This window comes from Chenopodium quinoa, unplaced genomic scaffold (assembly GCF_001683475.1).
Source record: "Chenopodium quinoa cultivar QQ74 unplaced genomic scaffold, ASM168347v1, whole genome shotgun sequence".
Lineage (NCBI taxonomy): Eukaryota > Viridiplantae > Streptophyta > Magnoliopsida > Caryophyllales > Amaranthaceae > Chenopodium > Chenopodium quinoa.
Window position 1 is genome coordinate 1129883 of NW_018744137.1, and position 20366 is coordinate 1150248.

Genomic DNA, 20366 nt, shown 5'->3' on the forward strand with positions numbered 1-20366 from the left:
ATGTAACGGTAATAGGTTTCGTAGGATTCTTGTGTTAATGATACAGAGTATGATGGTGGTATAATCTACTTGGTTGGATCTGGAAATGAGATTGTTTATTGTAACTAAAAGTTTATGGTAATTTGTGTGCTTTATCATGTGAACATATCTAAATAGATTTTCTGTTTTTTATATAAGTATGGGATTAATGGAACAACAGAAAAATAACCTAAACAATCCTCTTAGTCGACTAGTTCCCATGGTTTTAGGTTGTGAGAATTTTATTTTTAGCTTTTACTAACAGGCCACATAATGTGATTTTCATTGTGATAATCTTGTTAATTAATAAACTTTCAAAAATCTAAACTAACCAAAAGAAGTCATGCTCTAAACTCGAAAGAAGAAAAAAAATGTCGAGCATCTCATCTGCCAGGAAACAATGATCATGATCAAACTTCAGATACAACTTCAAATGCATTAAGAGCACATACGCATAGTGCCCATCGTTATACAAGGAGACGCTTATATTTTGACAATCATTTTCCAACATTACTCAACTTCAAAGGAGTTAGATCATTTTCATGAAAATCTAATTTAACATTTGCTTTTAAAGAAATGTAATGAAAGGAAAAAAAAAAGTCAAATATTCAAGAAAATAACACTTGATAATCAAACATCACCGACCCCGTATATAGTCTAAGTCTCACAGTCATGGCAAATGCTTTACAATCAACAATTTTAACTATCCACGACTACAACTAATTGATATAGACTTACTGGTGTAGTGGCCCAAAGGTCGCCTTGCATATCACCCTTCTTTATATCCTCATGCATTGGCGAGTGTCAACCAAGCCTTTTGTAATAAGATCCTCAATTGGAGCCTAGTCGACTTTGCTGTGTTAATAAAAATAAAAATAAAACCAATCAACTAATGACGACGTGCTTCTAAGGTACTAAAAAAAATAATTCTTTCTTTGGTGAAAGTTTTACATTTAGAGAATAAATCACATAAAATTTATTGTATTGCTCCAAACTTGCATTTTGTAATGTTTAGTTTTGCTTACTCAGTAAGATAGGCTAAACAACTTAAATAATATTTGATTATTCCGTTAATATTTTTCTTTATTTTTTAATGCATGTTTAAAAGTGTGCAAACACTCAGCTCTCCACCACAACATCACTCAAGTGTATATAGGTTTGTATCATTTACAAGTATTATAACACCGCCAATACTTTAATCTAGGTGACATTTATCGTTGGTAATTCAATGTGAAACACAAAAACTTTCAACTAAGTTAAAACGAATGAACAAAACTCAAACCAATCAACATCCAAGTATCCAACCAATACTTCCAATGCTAATTGTTATGCAATTTACTTTTGTGGATAACTGCCTAGCTAGAACAAAGTACTTTTTGTAACGATGAATACACATCACTTGTTATTCCTTGATTGCAACGTGGAGGGGATACATTATAAGGAAACGAAAAAGGCCCAAGCCTTGAGGAGAAAAATAAAGAAAAGATCATCACCGGCCAAATAAAATACCATTGCAACTACTCTGTAATTTATAATTTACCATAAAAAATGCAGTATACTAAATTAAAATACCAGCTTAATAATCTTAATATCATTTACAAGCTAAGTATTAAAACTTCACCAATACTTTAAGCTATGTGACATTTATCTTTTATAACTCAATGTGAAACAGAAAAAACAACCAACTAAAGCTAAAACGAATGAACATAATTCAAACCAATCAACATCCAACCAACATGTCCGATGCATGGACAATGGCCTGACAAAGTACTTTTATAACAATGAATACACATATATTGTTATCCCTTAATTGCAACGTAGAGAGGATGCATTACAAGGAAACATGAAAGTTAGAGAGAAAGACCCAAGCCTTAAGGAGAGAAAAACAGAAAAGAACATCACCGACCAAATAAAATATTGCAACTCCTCGATCTTTCACAAAAAAACTATAATTATCACTAAACCAGCAACCGCTGACATCACATTGTTCACATGACAACTTTACAAAAAAACTTTTTCCGCCTAATTAAAATATGAAATCATTATATTTTTCTTTGGTTTCAAATTTCAAATTTAATTTCTCTCCTCTCAATTTATTTATACTCTTTAATTTATTTATTCTCCTTCTATCACCATTCACCAAGTATTGCATCTTTCCCTTGTGCTTTATCGAATAAAAAACTTTGTACATATATATGTACATATATATATATATATATATATATTTTTTTTTTTTTTTCCTATTTTCCTCTATAGACATCAAGTTTAAAATCTTTCTTATTTGTTTAAAATTGTGTATAGTACAATTCTAACATTTCGTACATGCTTAAATTTTCATGTTCGATTTGCTGTTCTTCAAAATTAATTATGTTAAATTAGCAATTACAACTAACGGTTATGTCTCTATAATTTTTTTATATGAGGTAATTAAGTGATAAGAATACATAAAATATATACTTTATATTTCACAGATAATTTTTAAAAATTGTTTTACACACCCGGGTGTATGATGCACCCAAGAGTATTTTTTGCTCATTTCGATGATTATTGCTCATTTTATCATCAAATGAACAAACAAATGCCCTTAGATGTACTCTACGCTCGGGTGTATGTAAAAATCTCTCGCATCACAGGCCTAATATTCTAGTGTAATACATTGCAATTAAAGGAGAACGGGAATTAAAAAATCCGTTATAGTCTTGCTCACAAAACTAACAACAGGGTCACCGCTCAGGCGCTCACGCACAAAGTCTACGCCACGGCTACTCTCATTATTTTCTCTCTCCTCTCCCTCTCTTCTGCTTCGTTTGTTTATGCAAAAACTCGTCTGAAATTACATTGACATTCCCAGGTTTGAGGAAGTGAGAGTGATGATGAACCTATTCAGGTTAGCCGGAGATATGACCCATCTCCTCAGCATCATTGTTCTTCTTTTGAAGATCCATGCTACCAAGTCTTGTTCTGGTATTATATTTCTTGTTTCCTATTTTCATTTCTATGAATTTTGTTGCCCATTTATTATGATTTTGTCATCAATGTTGTTTTTGTTTGATTTTTTGATGTGGGTATTGATTATATGTTAATGGGTTTCTCTCATTTCTGAGTATTTAGTTGAAACATTTTGTAAGATTATGCATGTTGGATTGTTTTATTGATGAAGTTTGGGAATTTTTGATCAGGGATTTTGTTATAATTCATAAAGTTTTTGTTTTGTGGTTGATTTTATTGATTTTGGTTTGTTTGATCATGATTCATGCACATTTGGGAAGAAGAGGTGGGTAATTAGGAAATTGGTGAACTAATTTTTATTTGTTCACCTTGACCTAAAATGGCGGCATATAGGAAGAAATTTGAATGATATTGTCTCCATTCTCCAATTGTTCCATTAGTATGGTGTAAGAAGGCTTAAATTATTGGAAATTGATGATCAAAATTGATAAATTGTCACTCCTTAATCATTGCAATATAAAGTATCAGATGGGTATGTATTGTGTATCCGATTAAGAATATTTGGGAAACAACCTCTCTATTATAACGGAGCTGGTTTAAAGGTATTGGGGTGATTTTGATTTTGATTCATGGGTGATTTTGATGATTTAAATCTTGGTGCAATTTCATGTTAAGAACTTTTGCCTGTTTGAGAGTTTGCTGAATTTTTGTTTGTGCTGAACAATTTGTTATATATTTCTCCAGGGATATCTCTGAAAACCCAGGAATTATATGTTATTGTCTTCTTGACCCGGTACTTGGATCTCTTCACCAGATTTGTGTCGCTGTATAACACTGTAATGAAGATAGTCTTTATTGAAACATCATTCGCTATTGTTTGGTACATGAGATATCATAAAGTTGTGAAACAAACATACATCATGAACGAAGATACTTTTAAGCATTACTTTTTGCTGCTTCCATGCTTTGGGTTGGCTCTTCTGCTTCACAACGAATTCACTTTGATGGATGTAAGTCATACTGTCTGTTCTTACAATTAATTTGCAAGTCTGTACCGATTTTATTGATGTCGTAACAATAATCTTGAACAAAATCTATAGCCTCTTTTTTTTTTTTTTTTTTTTTTTTCCAAATAAGGCTAGTAGCAATAGTAAGCAAATTGTTAATACCTAGAGAACTAAAGCACTCCTGCAATAAATGAAATCGTGACAGACAGATAAATTACCTTTTATAACATATATGCTCACATGAATGCTTGATACTTAACTACAAATGATGTGCAATGAACAAATGAACCGATGAACTAATTTGAAGAGTCTATTGTGGAGGATATTATGAATAAGTTAAAATTTTCTAATAGTAGATAGATCTCCCTTCATTTTCCTGTGGTATCCCACTATCCCTGACAGAAGGTAGACCCGATATCATGTTCACTAAACAGTTCATGTTTCTTTTAGGAGCTAAGTAGCAAAAACAAGAGCCTGTCAGTACATTGAAGAAGCTTATAAGTCTTTGTATTAGAGACTAGCTTTCACTTTAGCTCGACTTTCACTCCTTCACTTATTCATGTTTACTGTAATTTGTCGAGACTCGAGACTTGATAGCTTCTTTTATTAGAAACATACTATCAGTGTTTGATGAATTGAGTGTTGCTTATTCTTCATTTTTCTTGAATCCTGATTCCTAAATGTGTATGGTAGGTTTTGTGGACCTTTTCATTGTATCTGGAAGCAGTTGCCATCTTGCCACAACTGGTATTGTTGCAGCATTCAAGAAACATCGACAACTTGACTGGAAATTATGTGTTCCTCCTGGGGTATTTTCCCTCCATTTCACCTTATTCAGTCATTCAATTTGGTTTAAGCTTTGTTTGTTCAAATAGAGTTATCATAATGAATATTGTTTCATTCTTCGTAACTGCTGTTATTGAGATTTTTGTATTTGGTTAGCATCCTTCTTCCTATTCTGTTAAAATTCCTTCTAGCCTAACCTGATTTGTTATACTGGAGGTTGTTTTTGTATGACTGTATGAGCATTAATTTGTGAAAGAAATTGTTTGGAAAACTCAGAAGCCATGTATTGGCTTAATCTGCCAAGATCCAAGGTTGGTTGGGGAGTTCATGTTTTACTTGCTCTGATGTTGTTTTGCATGATATCGTGATGTAACTCACCCCCGACCTGTCTTCGGCCCTTTATTCCAAACAGCGTTATGAAATGCTTTAAGGACTGAAGCACACAATCAAGTAAAGATTTGAAGAACATATGTTCAAACTTAAACTAATATTTTGTAACAGAAATTTTAGTGCCACGAATCATCATTTAACTTTTCTACCTTATTAGTCTTTTTTTTTCCCTTATTTTGAAGGGCTGCATAATCCTTTTTAATCCCTCTACTCCCTTATCCTTCCAAATAATAATTATTTTGCTTAATTTGCCTTTTTTGTCCTTTAAATGAAAAAGAGGTAATTTTTTGAGTTATTGTTGTTTATAATGTAGGGGAAAAATGTCTTCAATATTAATTTGAGTACTTGCAAGATTTTAGGTACAGATAATATACATTTATATAATCATATGAAAATCCAATTGGTGCATTGCATGGAGAAAATCTAGTTGCCAATAATCTGTATCTGCTCCACAATGATCTGAATTTCTGTTTCTGTTTCTGTCTCTTAATGTGTTAAGGGTGGAACATAGATTTTTTTTTTTTGACCTTTTAACCTGTGCTCCGTAGTTTTAATTTCTGGTCCAAAAATATATAGATCACACTTGTTTCTATATATACCTTCCACTCCAGAGTTAACTAGAGTATTGAATATACCTTCCACTCCAGAGTTAAAGGCAACAGCCTCTATGCAACTACCAGAGTGAGACTGTGTATGGTTTTCAATTCTAACTCCCCTAGGCACTGCCGTGGTTTAGGATGTTGCCTAATCTAAAAAATCTGAGCAGTGTTATGGTGTAATGTAATGTCATTATGTTCTCTTTACCAAGATTTCTTTGAAAGGAGGCTTTGGGGGTTGTACCTCCTAATTGTATATTTTATTGGTCAACCATTCAAATAAGATTCCATATGGTGGATGGATTTAAGTGATTCATCTTTTATCCCTTTTTTGCAGTGCATATCGTGCTCTTTATGTTTTGAACTGGATATATCGGTACTTTTTGCAAGATCACAGGGCTCGCTGGATTCGTAAGTCTTGAGAAGTTTCATGTTCATTTCATTGATTTTTCATGTCCATTTCTGAGAAAATAACTTAAATATAAAATCATTTGCAGCTTGGATATCAGGTCTGGTCCAGACAGCTCTTTATGCCGACTTCTTTTATTACTACATACTCAGGTATGGAGTATTCCTTTTCTGCATGATTCCCACCTCATTCCCAAAAATAGAAAAAGAGAGGGGGGCGGGGGGGGGGGGGGGGGGGGGGGGGGGGGCAGGAATTAAAATTCAGAAAATGCTGTAGTCATGCCAATCAATTGGAGCTGCAGGGCATATATAGATCATGGGTGCGAGATCATGGATTTTTTACTGTGATTGATGAATGCAGTTTCTCTATACCTTTTCTTTTTTGTTGTCATGAAGAGCAATGTGGTCTATAGTATGTTGCTTTCTTTTCCCCTAATGTGAAAACCCATGCCAATAAGAAATAAAGTGCTTGCCATGTTCTTATATAGATATGTGACCGAGCTTGCTTAATTATTAGTGGGGCAATTGTCGGTGTAGCTGGCCTTCCTAAAAATTTGCAGTATAACTTGAAGTTTGTAACAATCACCAAGTTGATTTTATCTGACAAAGATTGTTTGAATCTACTAATAAGTTCAAGTGCAAATCGCCATCATACTTTGATCAAAATCCTGATTTCTTTTTGAATATTATCCGATTTTTTACTTTCTAATCAGTAACTTGTTTGTTTTTTGCAGCTGGAAAAAGCATGAGAAGCTCAAACTTCCTGCTTGATGTATGGAGCAGCTTTGATTCAGCCTTATACATGATCAGAAAGTGAAAAATATGGTTCTAATGACACCGAAACTCGACAAACTCCAGAATATATATATTAAAAAAACAAAAACACTTATCATCAAAAAGCTACAGGATATCTTATATTTTCTTATCATATCATAATGTTTAGGAGACAGTTGTTATATGCTTCTTCTAACCTAGCAGCATTACTACTGCTGTTACTAGTTTAATTTTGTTTAGTGATAGAACCATGATAACTATTAACAAGTTATCAATTATCTTAGCTTGCAGTTCATATTTTCTCCTTTCCTTTTTCCGAGTCTCTGATTTTGTACAAGATTTTACTGGACTGAGAGTCTATCTAATGCTATACAGTTTTCTCCTAAACTAATGGACCAAGTCAACGTGTTTTCAGCACAAAAATAATTTTTGTGAATTTTCAACAAGTTGTCAAATATTTCAGCAGCTCGCAATTTGTTTACAATTTGAGTTTAGCTTGGTGAGAAGTTTCATTTGGCTTGCCTTCACTAACACTACAAGGTCTATAATAATGAGAATTTTTGGCTTAAAATCAGTCACTTTACCAAAAAAAAAGCTGTTTGAGCTCAGCCAGTTTGACTCTAAAGCCAAAGCAAACTTCAATTTTATCTACCTTCCGAAAAGAGGAAGTAGGATGGAGAGCTCAGATTTGCAAGATATATTGCCAAGTTAAAAACTCAAGGTTTGATTTGTGGCTCAGAATGAATTAACGAATATCAAACTCTTTGAGTTGCTTATTAGTGGTTAATTGGTTATGCTCGTTGTAAACCTTAGTTCAGTTCATTTATCAACAAGGTGCCAAAATGATAAACGCCATGTATTGTCAGCAAGGCCAGCTTTTATATGAAACAAACCACACAAGTGATTATCTGTCTAGTTTAAAGGCATAACATATATAGCCAATCTTGGCTCAGGCACTAAACAGATCTTCCTTTCATCAATAATTTACGAGTCAATTCAGTATCTAAAGTTTGAAAGTAAGAAATACAACATGCCTGAAGGAACCTAAGGGTTCTGCAACATACATCTAAGATGCCCAAATTGAAACGGTATACAGAGCATATTGGAGAAGACTACAAAGCCAAAATTCTCCAATAGTCAGGAGGCCTATAAATCTTGTAACACCACTCTTCTTTTATATGTACAGACCTTTAACAAGTCGTCATGAATTATGTGATCAATTTTGACAATCGGAAGAGCTTACTCCACCTCAAATGAAAGAAAATAAGCATCTATACCAGCCTTCTTATCCCTCAGATTAAAACTCTGCAAATTCATTTCTCAGGTTTGCTTTTCAACGATTATCAAGGACAACTCACAAATTTGATTCCTGGATATTTGTGTGGGATGTAGCATCTGAAGATGACTCTGTAGTTGTCACATTGGTAACTGTGGATACTGAATGGCTAGAGCTAGCACCTTTGTCCACCTGTTGTTTCCGCAGATACTCTAGTTGACTCTGTAACAACTGAGGCAGAATATCGTGAAGGTTAGTCATAAAACATAACAGGTAAGCACTAGCAAATAGATAAAGCTGTAAAAGATAAACATAAAACAAACTCATAAATAATTTCATTATTACTGGCACCCATAATTATGGGTGGAAGGATACAGAATATCTCAGATAACTGCTCAAAATCAAGCCAACAGAGACCACAGTACATAAATCATGTGTTGATACATAAGAAAAATGTCGGGATTTGAGAGCATTAGACAATCATCTTCGTAGAAAGGCAGAAATATAGACGATCTGCATCATATTCCACCCCAAAACCAACCTAAGGGTTTCTGTGGAGAAGATCCCTGGGCATATGTCTGTCTATTATGTGAGACTGTAAAGAACTAAAGAATAAGAGCCTCAACAATGGTTTGCTATGACACTGGGCCAATACTATGATGATGGATCGATAGCACAGAAGGCAATTATGTTTCCATAGACAAGCCTGTTGATATCTTATACTACCTCCGTTACATATAATGTGCAACATAAACATCGATACGGACTTATAGACAAAATTTGTATGTGAGTGATAAATGGAGAGAGAAATATAAAAAAGCATGTGATGAGGAGAGAGATAAAGAGAAATGACAACCGATAAAAGGAAAGAAAACATTTGTTGCAAATAAAGTGTAACATCTATTTTTAGTAAATGTTGCACTTAATATGAAACGGAGGTAGTAGATTTGTTTTCTCCGAATACATAAAACATTGAGCATCTGATAAGTCCATAATAACATGCATTAGGGATGTCACCTTTTAATTTTCCTAATGAAGGAGAGATTGTGTTTTGCAGAGATACTATACATTAGAACTTTGGAAACACAATATAAAATGGGTCTGTTTTCATCATAAAAAAACTTGTCAGTTTCTACAAGGAGATCACTAATCACTCTATCTCAATCACTCATTCTCCCTTCACTGTCTATCTTGAACTGAAAGCTTAGTCCCATACCCCTTTTGTTCATCTTAGCAGCTGTCAAAGGTAAAGTTCCAAACAGCGGATGTGCATGAGAGGAGAAATTTCAGTCTAGTAAGTCGATGTAGCTAGTGTCAAAGTATAAAGATAGATTAATAACCTTCTTTTCTGTTTATGGGTGCTTGAATTAAGTTCATTATAGGATTCAGCAAGTAATCAGGCCAACACATCTAAATGCCCTGATTCATATTCAATGATAAACCAAGTCCCAGTTTAAGCAAAACACACAAGGCATCTAGAGACAATTGGTGTTGGTACCCATAAAGACAGGAAACGCTTATTAGCAAAGGAGAGCTAGAATATCCTCTTATCACAGAAGATGCCACATTACCAGAAACAAAATTTACTGAAACAGCATAATCAAGGGATCCAAAAAAGCAAAGGGACGATTCACAAAAATCCCAGGATCCAAATAGCCAAGATTGGAACTAGTTCAGTCTTACCTGAATTTGATGCTCAAGAAAATTCCTCTGAGACTCAACTGAAAGATGACTGCTTTCCTCTCTCAACATATCAGTACCAGGTACTTGAATAGATGAAACAGGAAAAGGAGGCCCCTGCACGTAGGGAAAACTCATTTGCTCACTGGACATCACTTGTTGATGCTTAAGTTGTCCAACTGGACCACCCCCCTCATCAGAATTTACATTGCTTGAACCAGGCATAGCACCATGAACTTGGGGAAGTACAGCATATCCAGGTGCCCTTCAGATAAGGAGAAAATTTAAATTGTAAAGGATCTCTAATGTTGTTTATGAATTTAAAAGTCGGATGAAAAATTATTTACGCCACTGAGCATGCCAAGTAGCAGACCATAGTTAAATGCTCAAAACTAAAGTTTAGAATATCCACAGAATTCCCGTCAAATGAGCAATAGACAACTGCAACTTCAAGCAAAACCAGTCCAGCTAAAGCATACTTAAGGGTTATTTTCTACTTGGTCTTATGGAACACATACAATAATAAATTAATAAGATTAAGAGTTCATGTTATATTTTAAGACTGTGATGAGGCAATAAAGAATACCAGATTAACAGGTCCCAATTTGTGAAAAAGATTAGAAGTACAAGTTACTTGTAAATAAAACTCACAGGGTTTCCAGCTCCAATCATTCACAATAGTCTGGTAATGAGAAAATGCTGGATGTTATGGTTGCTACTAAGAGACTTCAGCAAAACACAGAGTGATAACTAATATGTTTAGAGTTTTAGACAATTTTTCCCCCTATATCAGCAAACAGCAAGAACTGATTCTCAGTTGATGCTGTTATAATACCATCATGAAATGTAACATCATTCAACTACATTGTTTGTGAGAAGCTTATACCATTTGAATCTACTCAGTAAAAATCTGGATAGCAGAGACAGTAAGAACTCACCACACTAATGTATTTGCAGACGGGTAAACAAGGGATTTCTCATAAACTGCAGCAGCAGCTGCAGCTGCCTGCAGTCTAGCTTGATTACCGCTCAAGGGGCTGTCTGTAACAGTACCACTAGTTGACCCTTGACCAGAAGTATTAGTAGAAGCTGAAGAATCATAAAACATCATCAGCAAATTCCAGTGAATGCAACAAAGTTACAAGAAGGGACTAACAATCACTGAATATATATGAATCTTGCAATATTTCATCAATGAATTGCTATACTATGTATAGTTTAGGATATAGCACAAATATACTCAAAAGGAAAGCATGGTTACCAGATTGTTGGACACCAGACTGCGGTCCATGTTGCCCTCCAGCGCTAACTGCACCAGTTTCAGGTGGAAGAACAAGAGCCCTGCAGGTTGGACAAGTATTTTGTCTTTCCAACCATGATCGAAGGCAGTGCACATGAAAAAAATGTCCACATCTCAATTTCTTGGCAGTAGTCATTTCCTCGCGACAAATAATGCAGGTTGCATCGCTTCTGCAATTGTTATAAGAGAAAGCTCAGAAAAATAGCACAGTTAAATAGTTAATTAGTGAGAAATAAATATGATGACACTAGAAAACAAGCCAATAGATTACGTGTCCAGTTCTTCTGGGGTTGCATCTGGAAAACGGTCATTCATATTTGAAGTTATCTTCCGGTATCGAATGTAATCGGCAATGCGAATCTTAAAATTGCGGAATGTTTCATAAAGCTCTCTTATCAAATGCAATGGCACACCGTAGTTCCTACACAGTTTATCAAAGATCAACCAATATCCTCAAGGAGGTATGTATGCGAAAATTTAAGCATTTAGCCATACATAGAATAAAATCATATATTACAAGTTCAATTAGGAAACTTACACAAATATAACCATGAAGAAACAAAGGTACATCGACAGGTGCAGCAAATCTCGGATAAGCTCCAGGTAGAAAGTACACACAGCCTTCTTCTCCCATTGCCCATCCATAAGCATGTCGCTCACATAGAATATGTATTTCATAAACATAGCCACCGTTGTCGTAGCAAGTATCATGTACCTAAATTATACAACAATGAGCAACTCATAATCATTGCCTCCAACATAGAGGATATCAATATTATATATCCATGAAGACTTACTCGAATGAGAAGAAGATGGACACTGAAGCTGTCTGTGTTTCAATCAAAGACTTCACCGAGCTGTATAGGAAGATACTGTCCAAGAAAAGAAGGAAGCCCATAAAAGAGACAATCCTTACATGAGACAAGGTGGGCACAGCCGGAGTCGTTTCAATGAATTCAACCCTCTTTTGGGCCAGCCAATGAAGCGACTTAATCAATAAAAGCGCAGTAACCATAGCAAGAAACGAAACAGAAAAATCCTGCCGGAAAATAGTGATGGCAAACAGAATCTCCATAACCTCCCTCCATGACTGTTCATTCAGTCTCTCAACCTCAGCCTCTCGAAGAGAACCAAGAAACACGCGTTTTGCCAATTGCCATAACGAACATAGTATAACTAAACCCATATTGAGAAGTATAACTAAACTGATCTTCGAAGTCGAAAGGTATACCATAGCAGGGTAAAACTGCCTTCTACTGTGAAATGCATGATAAACAACAGCAATTGCTGCAAACAAACTAAGCCCGGCATATGGCTTTAGCCTCACCATCATTCAAACCTAAACAACCACCATTAATCTAAGTTAATCACCAAAAAATACAAAAACTAGTTTCACACTTTCACAAAATTATATCAAACATTATATAACTTACCAAAATATAACAATCTAAATCAATAAACAATCATAAACCTGGCTCGATTTTTAACATATAGGTTTAATCAAAATAACAAAATATTAAAATACTGAGAATTGGGCATCTGAAAATAGATGATAATCTGATTACCCAATAAATAAAGCTACCCATTAATTGATTTCCCAAAAAAAATATGGGACATTGAAAAAGCGGAACACATTTATATAATCTATCACAGTACATGGTTGCATGTCATGCAAGAATCATGGAAATTAAATTGGGGAAAATTAGATGTTGTTCATCAGATTACACAAAAAAAATGCTACCCATTGATTGATTTCCCCAGAAAAATTATGGGATATTGAAAAATTGAGCCAATAATTTAATCAATAACAGTATATGGATGCATAAATCTTTGGATAAAAATAGAGAAAATTAACGAAATAGGTTAAAAATCAAAAGAAACCGATAAACAATAGTGAACAAACAAAAGGGTATTAAGAAATTAGATCGAATTTACCTGTGATTGTATCAATTCGAGCAAGGAATTGGGGCTTTCTGGGTTTAGCTGATGAGAAGTCGATTTTGATATTTGGAATGAAGAATTTTGAAGAAAAGAGGAGAGAGAAAGATGAATTTCCTCGTCACTGCTATAGAATCTACCCAATTATAAGATGCCACGTCATATATGATTCAATTGGTAGTTTTGGTAATGTTGTTTTAACCGAACCCGAATGTTTTTTTTTTTTTTTTCTTTTTCTTTCCGGGTGTTTTGAGAGCTACAAGGGAGGGGATGAGAATCGATCCCAGCTAGATCTCCTAAATCCGGAAGTTACGGAGTAAGTTTTAACCACTTGAGATATCCCTCACTCTTTTTTTTTTCCCGATACCTAAATGGATTTTACTTTGAAGGTATTTATTAATTAATTGACTTGTCCAAAAAAAAATGGAGTATCATAAAACAATGAACCTCATGAAGTGATAATACGTGTTAAATAATCACTTTGGATGTTCCGAATCAGATTGGGTGAGAACGATTCTAATTTTGAACTCGAGTCGTGCTAAATTATGTTCATGCAAGTCAAAATCTGAATCGGATATATTTACGGATTAATTTCGAATCGAATCGGGTGTCAAACCTTAATGTCCCTTAAATTTTTTTTTGCTCCATTAGGGTAATGTTACTTTATTAATTTTTGGTTGGAAACTAGTGGAATTAATAGGGTGGTTGTGAGAGTTAAGGTATGGCCCTATATGTCCAAAAATGTAATGAAGCAAAAATAAAGGGACGAATTAAAAGGAAATTAAGGCAAGCGATAAGAGACAAAAGTAGTAATAATAAATAATCCTTTGATGGGAAGTTTATCGGATGAAAATCTTGTTAAGTTGTTAGATGTTTTTTGTATTTATTATAAAGATTCTACGACAATTTTATTTTCCGATAGATGATTCAATTGCATTTCTCGTATAATAATGGGATAGTTATGGACTTATGGTAACTCGAAATTAATTTATATGCACGCTTTTTACCAAAGTATTTCCTAGGGAGGTAGTATGTCTTTGGCTAAATCAGGGGGACGTTTGATTCATTAGAGAAGTGAAAATTCGCAAAAATTTCAAACCATAGAAATTAAATCTTATCTTTCAAATCATGAGCATTCATCAGAATAGTTTGGTTAATATGAGTAATGGAGGAAGTAAATTTCCATAGGAATTTAACTTACCAAGAGGGGGTAAGGTAAGTAAATTTCATATTTTATGGTAAGTTAAAATTTTTATGAACGGGAGAGTGAGGGATAATTCAAGTGGATATAGCTTCCTCCTGGTTTTATGAGATCAATTTTTTTTTATTTTTTTGTTGTAAAGTAGGAAAAAACCTAAGAGTTTGGAAATTGGAAAAAAAAAAGTATATTAAAAATTATTTTGAAGAGACTGGGATAAGAGAATAAGGTGGTTAAATTTTCAAATTAACATTTTAATAGATCATGTGTTTGCTATTACATTGACAATGTAATCAAACTTAAACTATATATTATACGAAGTTAAGATGAGTCATGACACATATTATTTTGTGCTAAACAAAACATAGCTCACCAGTCATCACATTCTTCTCCCCTAGACCTTACGAATTACAATACTAGCAATGTATTTTACGGAATATATATATATATATATATATATATATAAAGTCTTTAAAACCTTTAAATGAAAGTGTATACAATAAAAAGGATCGAAAGGAAGAGGTTGTCGAAATATGACTTGTTGGGGTACAATACAAACTAAATATCTAAAGTAATATGTAGTGCATGGGAACATATTTTCTTCACATAATAATTCTTTGGATTATGGCCATAAGTTGTTTGATTGTCATTAAAATTTGTAGTCTGCGGAGGTGGGTGATCAAGGATCCCCTATTTACTTTCATGATAAACAAAAATCGTTTATTTAATGGTATTTTTGTAATGAGTCAACACAATATCCCATTTAACATAACATTTTGGAAAAAATAAATCAACATTAGTAAGACCATACTTAATAAAAATTGTTTGACTTATTTATAGAAATCACAAAGATAAACTTGTATTTTCGAGAAATTACGAAAAGGCCCAATATACCTAAACCCTTGAATGCTTCAATCCTTTGTCCGCGCTCTATTCCACCCATTTTCCCGCCTTCCAACCTCCAAAAGATCCGAGTGTGAAACTCAATACACCAATTAGCAGAACAACTTCCGCCATTTTTAGGGTTCAATACTAGAGGAGAGAGAAAGCTTTAGAGAGAGAAAAATGGGGGCGATAACTAGGAAGGAAGTCAGCAAGCACTTCAAGCAACGGCGTTACACTCTTCAAGCTGCTGCTCTTCAAGATGTGCTTTCCTTCGTCAATCGCGATGGAATTGATGATCCTGAAGAAGCTTTGGAACTTCTCCTTGACCTCCTGGATCAAGAACCTCGTAATCTTTTTCCTCAATTTGTAATTTATAGTTACAATTTTGGCAAATTAGGTTTATTTTTGTGATTTTGATTGATTTTTTTGGTGGTTTTTGATAGTGAAATCGTCGATTTTGGATAAGGAGACTGTTAATCGAGTGATTTCTGAAATGCTTGATGTTGATGAAGTTTCTCCGGCGCATTCTCATTTGCGTTTCATTGATGCATTTGTTGTTCCCAAATATCGATTCGACCCTACTCGGAAGGTGTTTTATGAGTAATTTCCTTCCTTTCCTTTTTTATTTTTAATCATTTGGATTTATTTTGGTAATATTTATTAGTTTATGAGGCAATTGAGCTTCAACTTTACTATTTCAATTTTTTGGAAGAATTGAACTAGGTTTAGGGGAGAAATTAGAAGATTTTGATGAGTTTTTGTATTTTTTTTTTCCATCACTGCCTTAAGTGGAAGTATATACCTTGCAATTTGTTCATTGCCAAGGATAAAGGAATTAACATCAATGAATTATCACCTTAAGCACATTGTTTTGAAATAATGGACTATAATTTGCTTTTGTGGGAGAAGTTAACCTGACCTTAATTTGTCAGTATGATATTGATCTATATCTAAGATATTTGTTGGTAAATTTGTCAAATTGACAAGTTTGACCATAAGATTTGAACTTGGTTTATTTTTTAGGGTGATAGGGAGTGTACAAAATGTCATTTATGTAATCATGTATCATGTTGAAACTGATATTGTTTTCATCGCTAGGGCTTAAGATATACATAATGTTGTATATGCAATCATGTCAAAACTGATGATTTCTGTTGATTCCGAAAAACCTAGGCAACGTGGGTTGCGGCTAAGATGAATGATATCGTTTAGAAGTTGCGTGATATGTTGTGTTGATGGTTGCATCTTTTGGTATGTAGATGTACGGGGGCACTTCCTATCCATGGTAATGCGCCTGCAAAGGCAAGTTTGTATAGAGATAGATTTGAGCTATTGGCGCAGAAACTTGCTCGCCATCCACATTTCTCAAAACCTGCTTTTGAAACCGAAGCATCAAATTTTGGATGCTGTGAGGTATGCAATTATCTCCTTTATTCTTCCCCAGTTATTATAACACAAAATCATCGTATTTCCTTTCAGTCTACTTCCTTCGGTAAGATGCATGTCCTTATACTATAGGTTTTCCTTTTCTTCTTACTGCCCCAATCCCCATTTATGTTTATTTGATTGTTCCATGCTATTGTGGGTTGGCAGATAGTTCCCATTCAGAACCTAAATTGGCAAACAGGGAGAAGGTGGATAATGGGTGTAATATCCCAGCTGGAAGATGGACATTTTTATCTAGAAGATCTCACTGCCTCTGTGGAAGTTGATTTATCGAGCGCAATATCCTTACCATATGAATAACTGTTTTATTAAATATTGCTTGTCTCTATGGTTTATTTTATAGTTTACATCTAATGGCAGGATGAGTGTCAACGTTTGGGGGGGGGGGGTTGTTTTTGTCATCATTGTTGCTATTTTGCTCTTGATGAAATTCATATTTCTTTGTTGAAACTTTTAAGTAGTGTAGAGTTGCCAAGAGAAGCAGCTGGTTAATTTTCATGTAATTTACTGTTTAGTAGGTCACCCATGAAGGAGTCTTTATTTGACGGAAAGGGATGTGTCAATGCTTCGGTTACATGTCATGTGTCATTTTCAGTTGCGAACCACAATCTATGTTTCCTTGACATGTATTACAAGGTTACCACTGGTTTCTTTACAGAAAATACAATAGTTGTAGCCGAAGGTGAGAAGCTTTCTGGTGGTATATTTAAGGTAAACTTCTAAATGCTAATTATTATATTAATGAATACCCTAATGTTGCTATTTAACTAGGTGCTAGAGTTAGGCACATTGGATGCATGATTATTTTTAACCCTGCTATTATCAATTTTTTTTTTTCCTTTCTCTTTCTTCAGCATTCTGTCTTTCAGTAAATTTTTTTACGTGCTGTTAAAATGCTTGAAACCCGAGCAGCTAGTATAATCTATGAGAATATTCTTGTTAACTACTACATATGACCAGCTGATGTATCGTTGTGGTCTTCTTGATAAAGAAAACAAATTTCTAATATAATGCTACTTGACTTTTGGCAACATTTCATAAAAGCAACTGATAGAGATTAGGTACATAAAACATGGAAATAGTAGGCATAGAATATACTGTTGTATGAAATATTGGTGATAGACTGATAGCTCTGTGACTGGGTTGAATTTTGAACTATTGGTGATAGACTGATAGCTCTGTGACTGGGTTGAATTATGAACTATTGGTGATAGACTGATAGCTCTGTGATTGGGTTGAATAAGTATTATACAGTCCAAACTCCAGGGCAACTAATGTCGGACCTCAAAGTACTCAAAGTTATTCGAACTACGTATCAGTAAAATCTGAATTCGAATGATAGGAAGATATGTGGACCTGCAGCAACCACATTTGCAAAAGGGGGTGGATGTATGCCAAAATTCATGAGAGTTCTGCGAAGTGATAATCGTTAGAGTTTGTAGGCTTTGTTTGATACTCACTCATTATGCATGACAAGCTTATAGATCATATACTTGTATCTTGCTGATGCTAGTACTTTTGTTCTGCCTTTGTTGCTTCATCTTCTGAATGTGATTCCATTGGAGCTGTACAGGTCAATACATGTGGCTTCCCTCCCATAGAGAACAGGGAAGAGTCTCTTGCATTTATCTCAGGACTGGACTTTTTTGGTTGCGGCACATTTACAAGTGAGGAGACGGTAATTCCTGCTAACATTTTTCTTTTTTGACAAAATCAATCAAGAAGTACCTTCTCTTGAGGGGCAGCAATTGTTTCAGACATTTTGACTTTTTATATTTTCACAACAGAGGAAACTAGCTGACATGGAAAGAAAAGCAGTTAATGACATGTTTGTGGTACTTTCTGACATATGGCTAGATGACGAAGAGGTAATTGGATATTAACCCTTCTACTAGTTTCCTGCTTTCTTTCTTTATCACTTTGATGAAACTCAAGTATCCCTGTTCTTAGACTATGGTAAAGCTGAAAGAAGTTCTGGAGGGATATGAAGCTGTGGAGGTGGTTCCTTCTTTGTTCATATTCATGGGGAGTTTCTGCTCTTCCCCATGTAATCTATCATTTCATTCTTTTGCTTCGCTTAGGTAAGGAGTTAATGCTTATCTCTGTTCCTTTCTCTCTTTTAACTTGTAATTTACACGATGCTAATGCATGTTCAACTTTGAATGACAAAAATTTGCACGCAGATCGCAGTTTGGGAAACTTGGTAAAATGATTGCTGAATATCCTCGAATACTAGAGCAAAGCCGGTTTTTATTTATTCCTAGCATTGATGATGCAGGTGATTTCTGTTTATTGACTAATTGTTCCTTGTGTATATCGTCTCTAATGTCCATTCTTATGTTATAGTGTTATTAATATCAGGCCCCTCGTCTGTTCTCCCAAGGTGTGCTCTTCCAAAGTATCTAACAGAAGAACTTCAGAAAGAAATACCAAATGCCCTATTTATGAGCAATCCTTGCAGGTAAATTGGTACACTCAATCGTATTAGCAGTTGCTTTATAATGTGAGGCAGCATTGTCAACGCTATATTTTTGGACAGTAATTCTTTTATCATTTTTTCTATATTTTTGGAAATTCAATTTCCTTTCTAATGCTATGCTATTATAATAACTCCGATGGAGCTGTTTAAGCATGTAGAATGAGAGTATAATGTACTTTATGACTATTCCTGACTAGTTTCCTGGTTTGGAAAACAGAATAAAGTATTACTCTCAAGAAATTGTAATATTTCGACGGGACCTCTTGTATAGAATGCGGCGTTCATGCTTGATTCCCCCTTCATCTGCTGAAACCAGTGATCCTTTCGCTCATGTGAGCTTTATCATTCTACTTGTTCTGACTGTCTTTATATCTGCTGGTCATTTTCTGTTTATTCATATAAATTATTGCTGTGTTTCCTCTGCAGTTAGTTGCTACAATTGTCCACCAAAGCCATCTCTGCCCTCTTCCACTGACAATCCAACCAATCAGCTGGAATCACGGTCATTGCCTCAACTTGTACCCAACCCCTCACACGGTATCATTTTTGCTCTTTATTTCTCGCATCATTCAATATCATAACTTGAATATCCTTGGAGAATTCAGAAACAATTTGCACCAAACAAGACTTGCAACCATAATATTGACTTGATTTTTTGCTTACATTATAAACTGTTCAACAGATAATTTTAGGGGATAGAAGTGAACAAAAGGCATTTAAGTATGGAGGAGTTACATGTTTCAATCCTGGCTCCTTCTCAAGTGACCACACCTTTGTGGCATACCGTCCTTGTAACCATGAAGTCGAGTTGTCTGCTATTTAATCCCTTTTTGTTTTCGGATAAAATTAACTTGAATAATCCGAACTATTTATCAGTTATATTCAACCCACCTTGGAATTTAATACGACGAAATTCCAAAACCTTAGGGGGTCAAATTCTCCTTGATCCCAGCTCCTCAGAATAGTTTTATGTTAATTTATTTATGTTTATAATTATAGAATGTAACTTAATATTTTATTTTAGTTTTAATTTTAATTTGTGTTACTGCCCTTCAGAGAAAGCGGCAATCTTTGTATACCTCCTTAATACAATAGAGTTATACTGTGAAATATGTACCAATTTTTGTATCAATGTAGAACTGTATCTTTATTACCGAGTACGTTCTTGTGAAATGTTTTTTTTTTTTTTTTTTTCATAATTTCGAAATTTTGGCTTTATATACTTTACTTTAAAAA

The 20366-nt window shown here is 34.4% G+C and overlaps 3 protein-coding genes across 3 annotated transcripts; 2 read left to right on the top strand and 1 right to left on the bottom strand.

The window, feature by feature from the left end:
* The first annotated feature begins 2688 nt into the window (after window positions 1-2688).
* LOC110693004 (ER lumen protein-retaining receptor B-like) lies at window positions 2689-7240 on the top strand. The gene is made up of 6 exons (XM_021870112.1): window positions 2689-2982; window positions 3712-3977; window positions 4668-4783; window positions 6084-6157; window positions 6244-6307; window positions 6889-7240. The coding sequence occupies exons 1-6, from the start codon at window positions 2889-2891 to the stop codon at window positions 6923-6925; spliced, it is 651 nt and encodes a 216-aa protein (XP_021725804.1). The 5' UTR covers window positions 2689-2888; the 3' UTR covers window positions 6926-7240.
* Window positions 7241-7832: 592 nt separating this feature from the next.
* LOC110693005 (ERAD-associated E3 ubiquitin-protein ligase HRD1B-like) lies at window positions 7833-13561 on the bottom strand. The gene is made up of 8 exons (XM_021870113.1): window positions 13120-13561; window positions 11982-12523; window positions 11723-11899; window positions 11456-11605; window positions 11146-11354; window positions 10823-10973; window positions 9888-10149; window positions 7833-8435 (listed from the first exon to the last, which is right to left on the bottom strand). The coding sequence occupies exons 2-8, from the start codon at window positions 12515-12517 to the stop codon at window positions 8283-8285; spliced, it is 1638 nt and encodes a 545-aa protein (XP_021725805.1). The 5' UTR covers window positions 12518-12523; window positions 13120-13561; the 3' UTR covers window positions 7833-8282.
* A 1608-nt stretch (window positions 13562-15169) lies between these two features.
* LOC110693007 (DNA polymerase epsilon subunit B-like) lies at window positions 15170-20287 on the top strand. The gene is made up of 13 exons (XM_021870114.1): window positions 15170-15551; window positions 15649-15805; window positions 16465-16618; window positions 16799-16930; window positions 17285-17362; window positions 18225-18329; window positions 18439-18519; window positions 18602-18732; window positions 18835-18929; window positions 19013-19112; window positions 19348-19462; window positions 19557-19667; window positions 19813-20287. The coding sequence occupies exons 1-13, from the start codon at window positions 15386-15388 to the stop codon at window positions 19951-19953; spliced, it is 1566 nt and encodes a 521-aa protein (XP_021725806.1). The 5' UTR covers window positions 15170-15385; the 3' UTR covers window positions 19954-20287.
* Window positions 20288-20366: the final 79 nt, after the last annotated feature.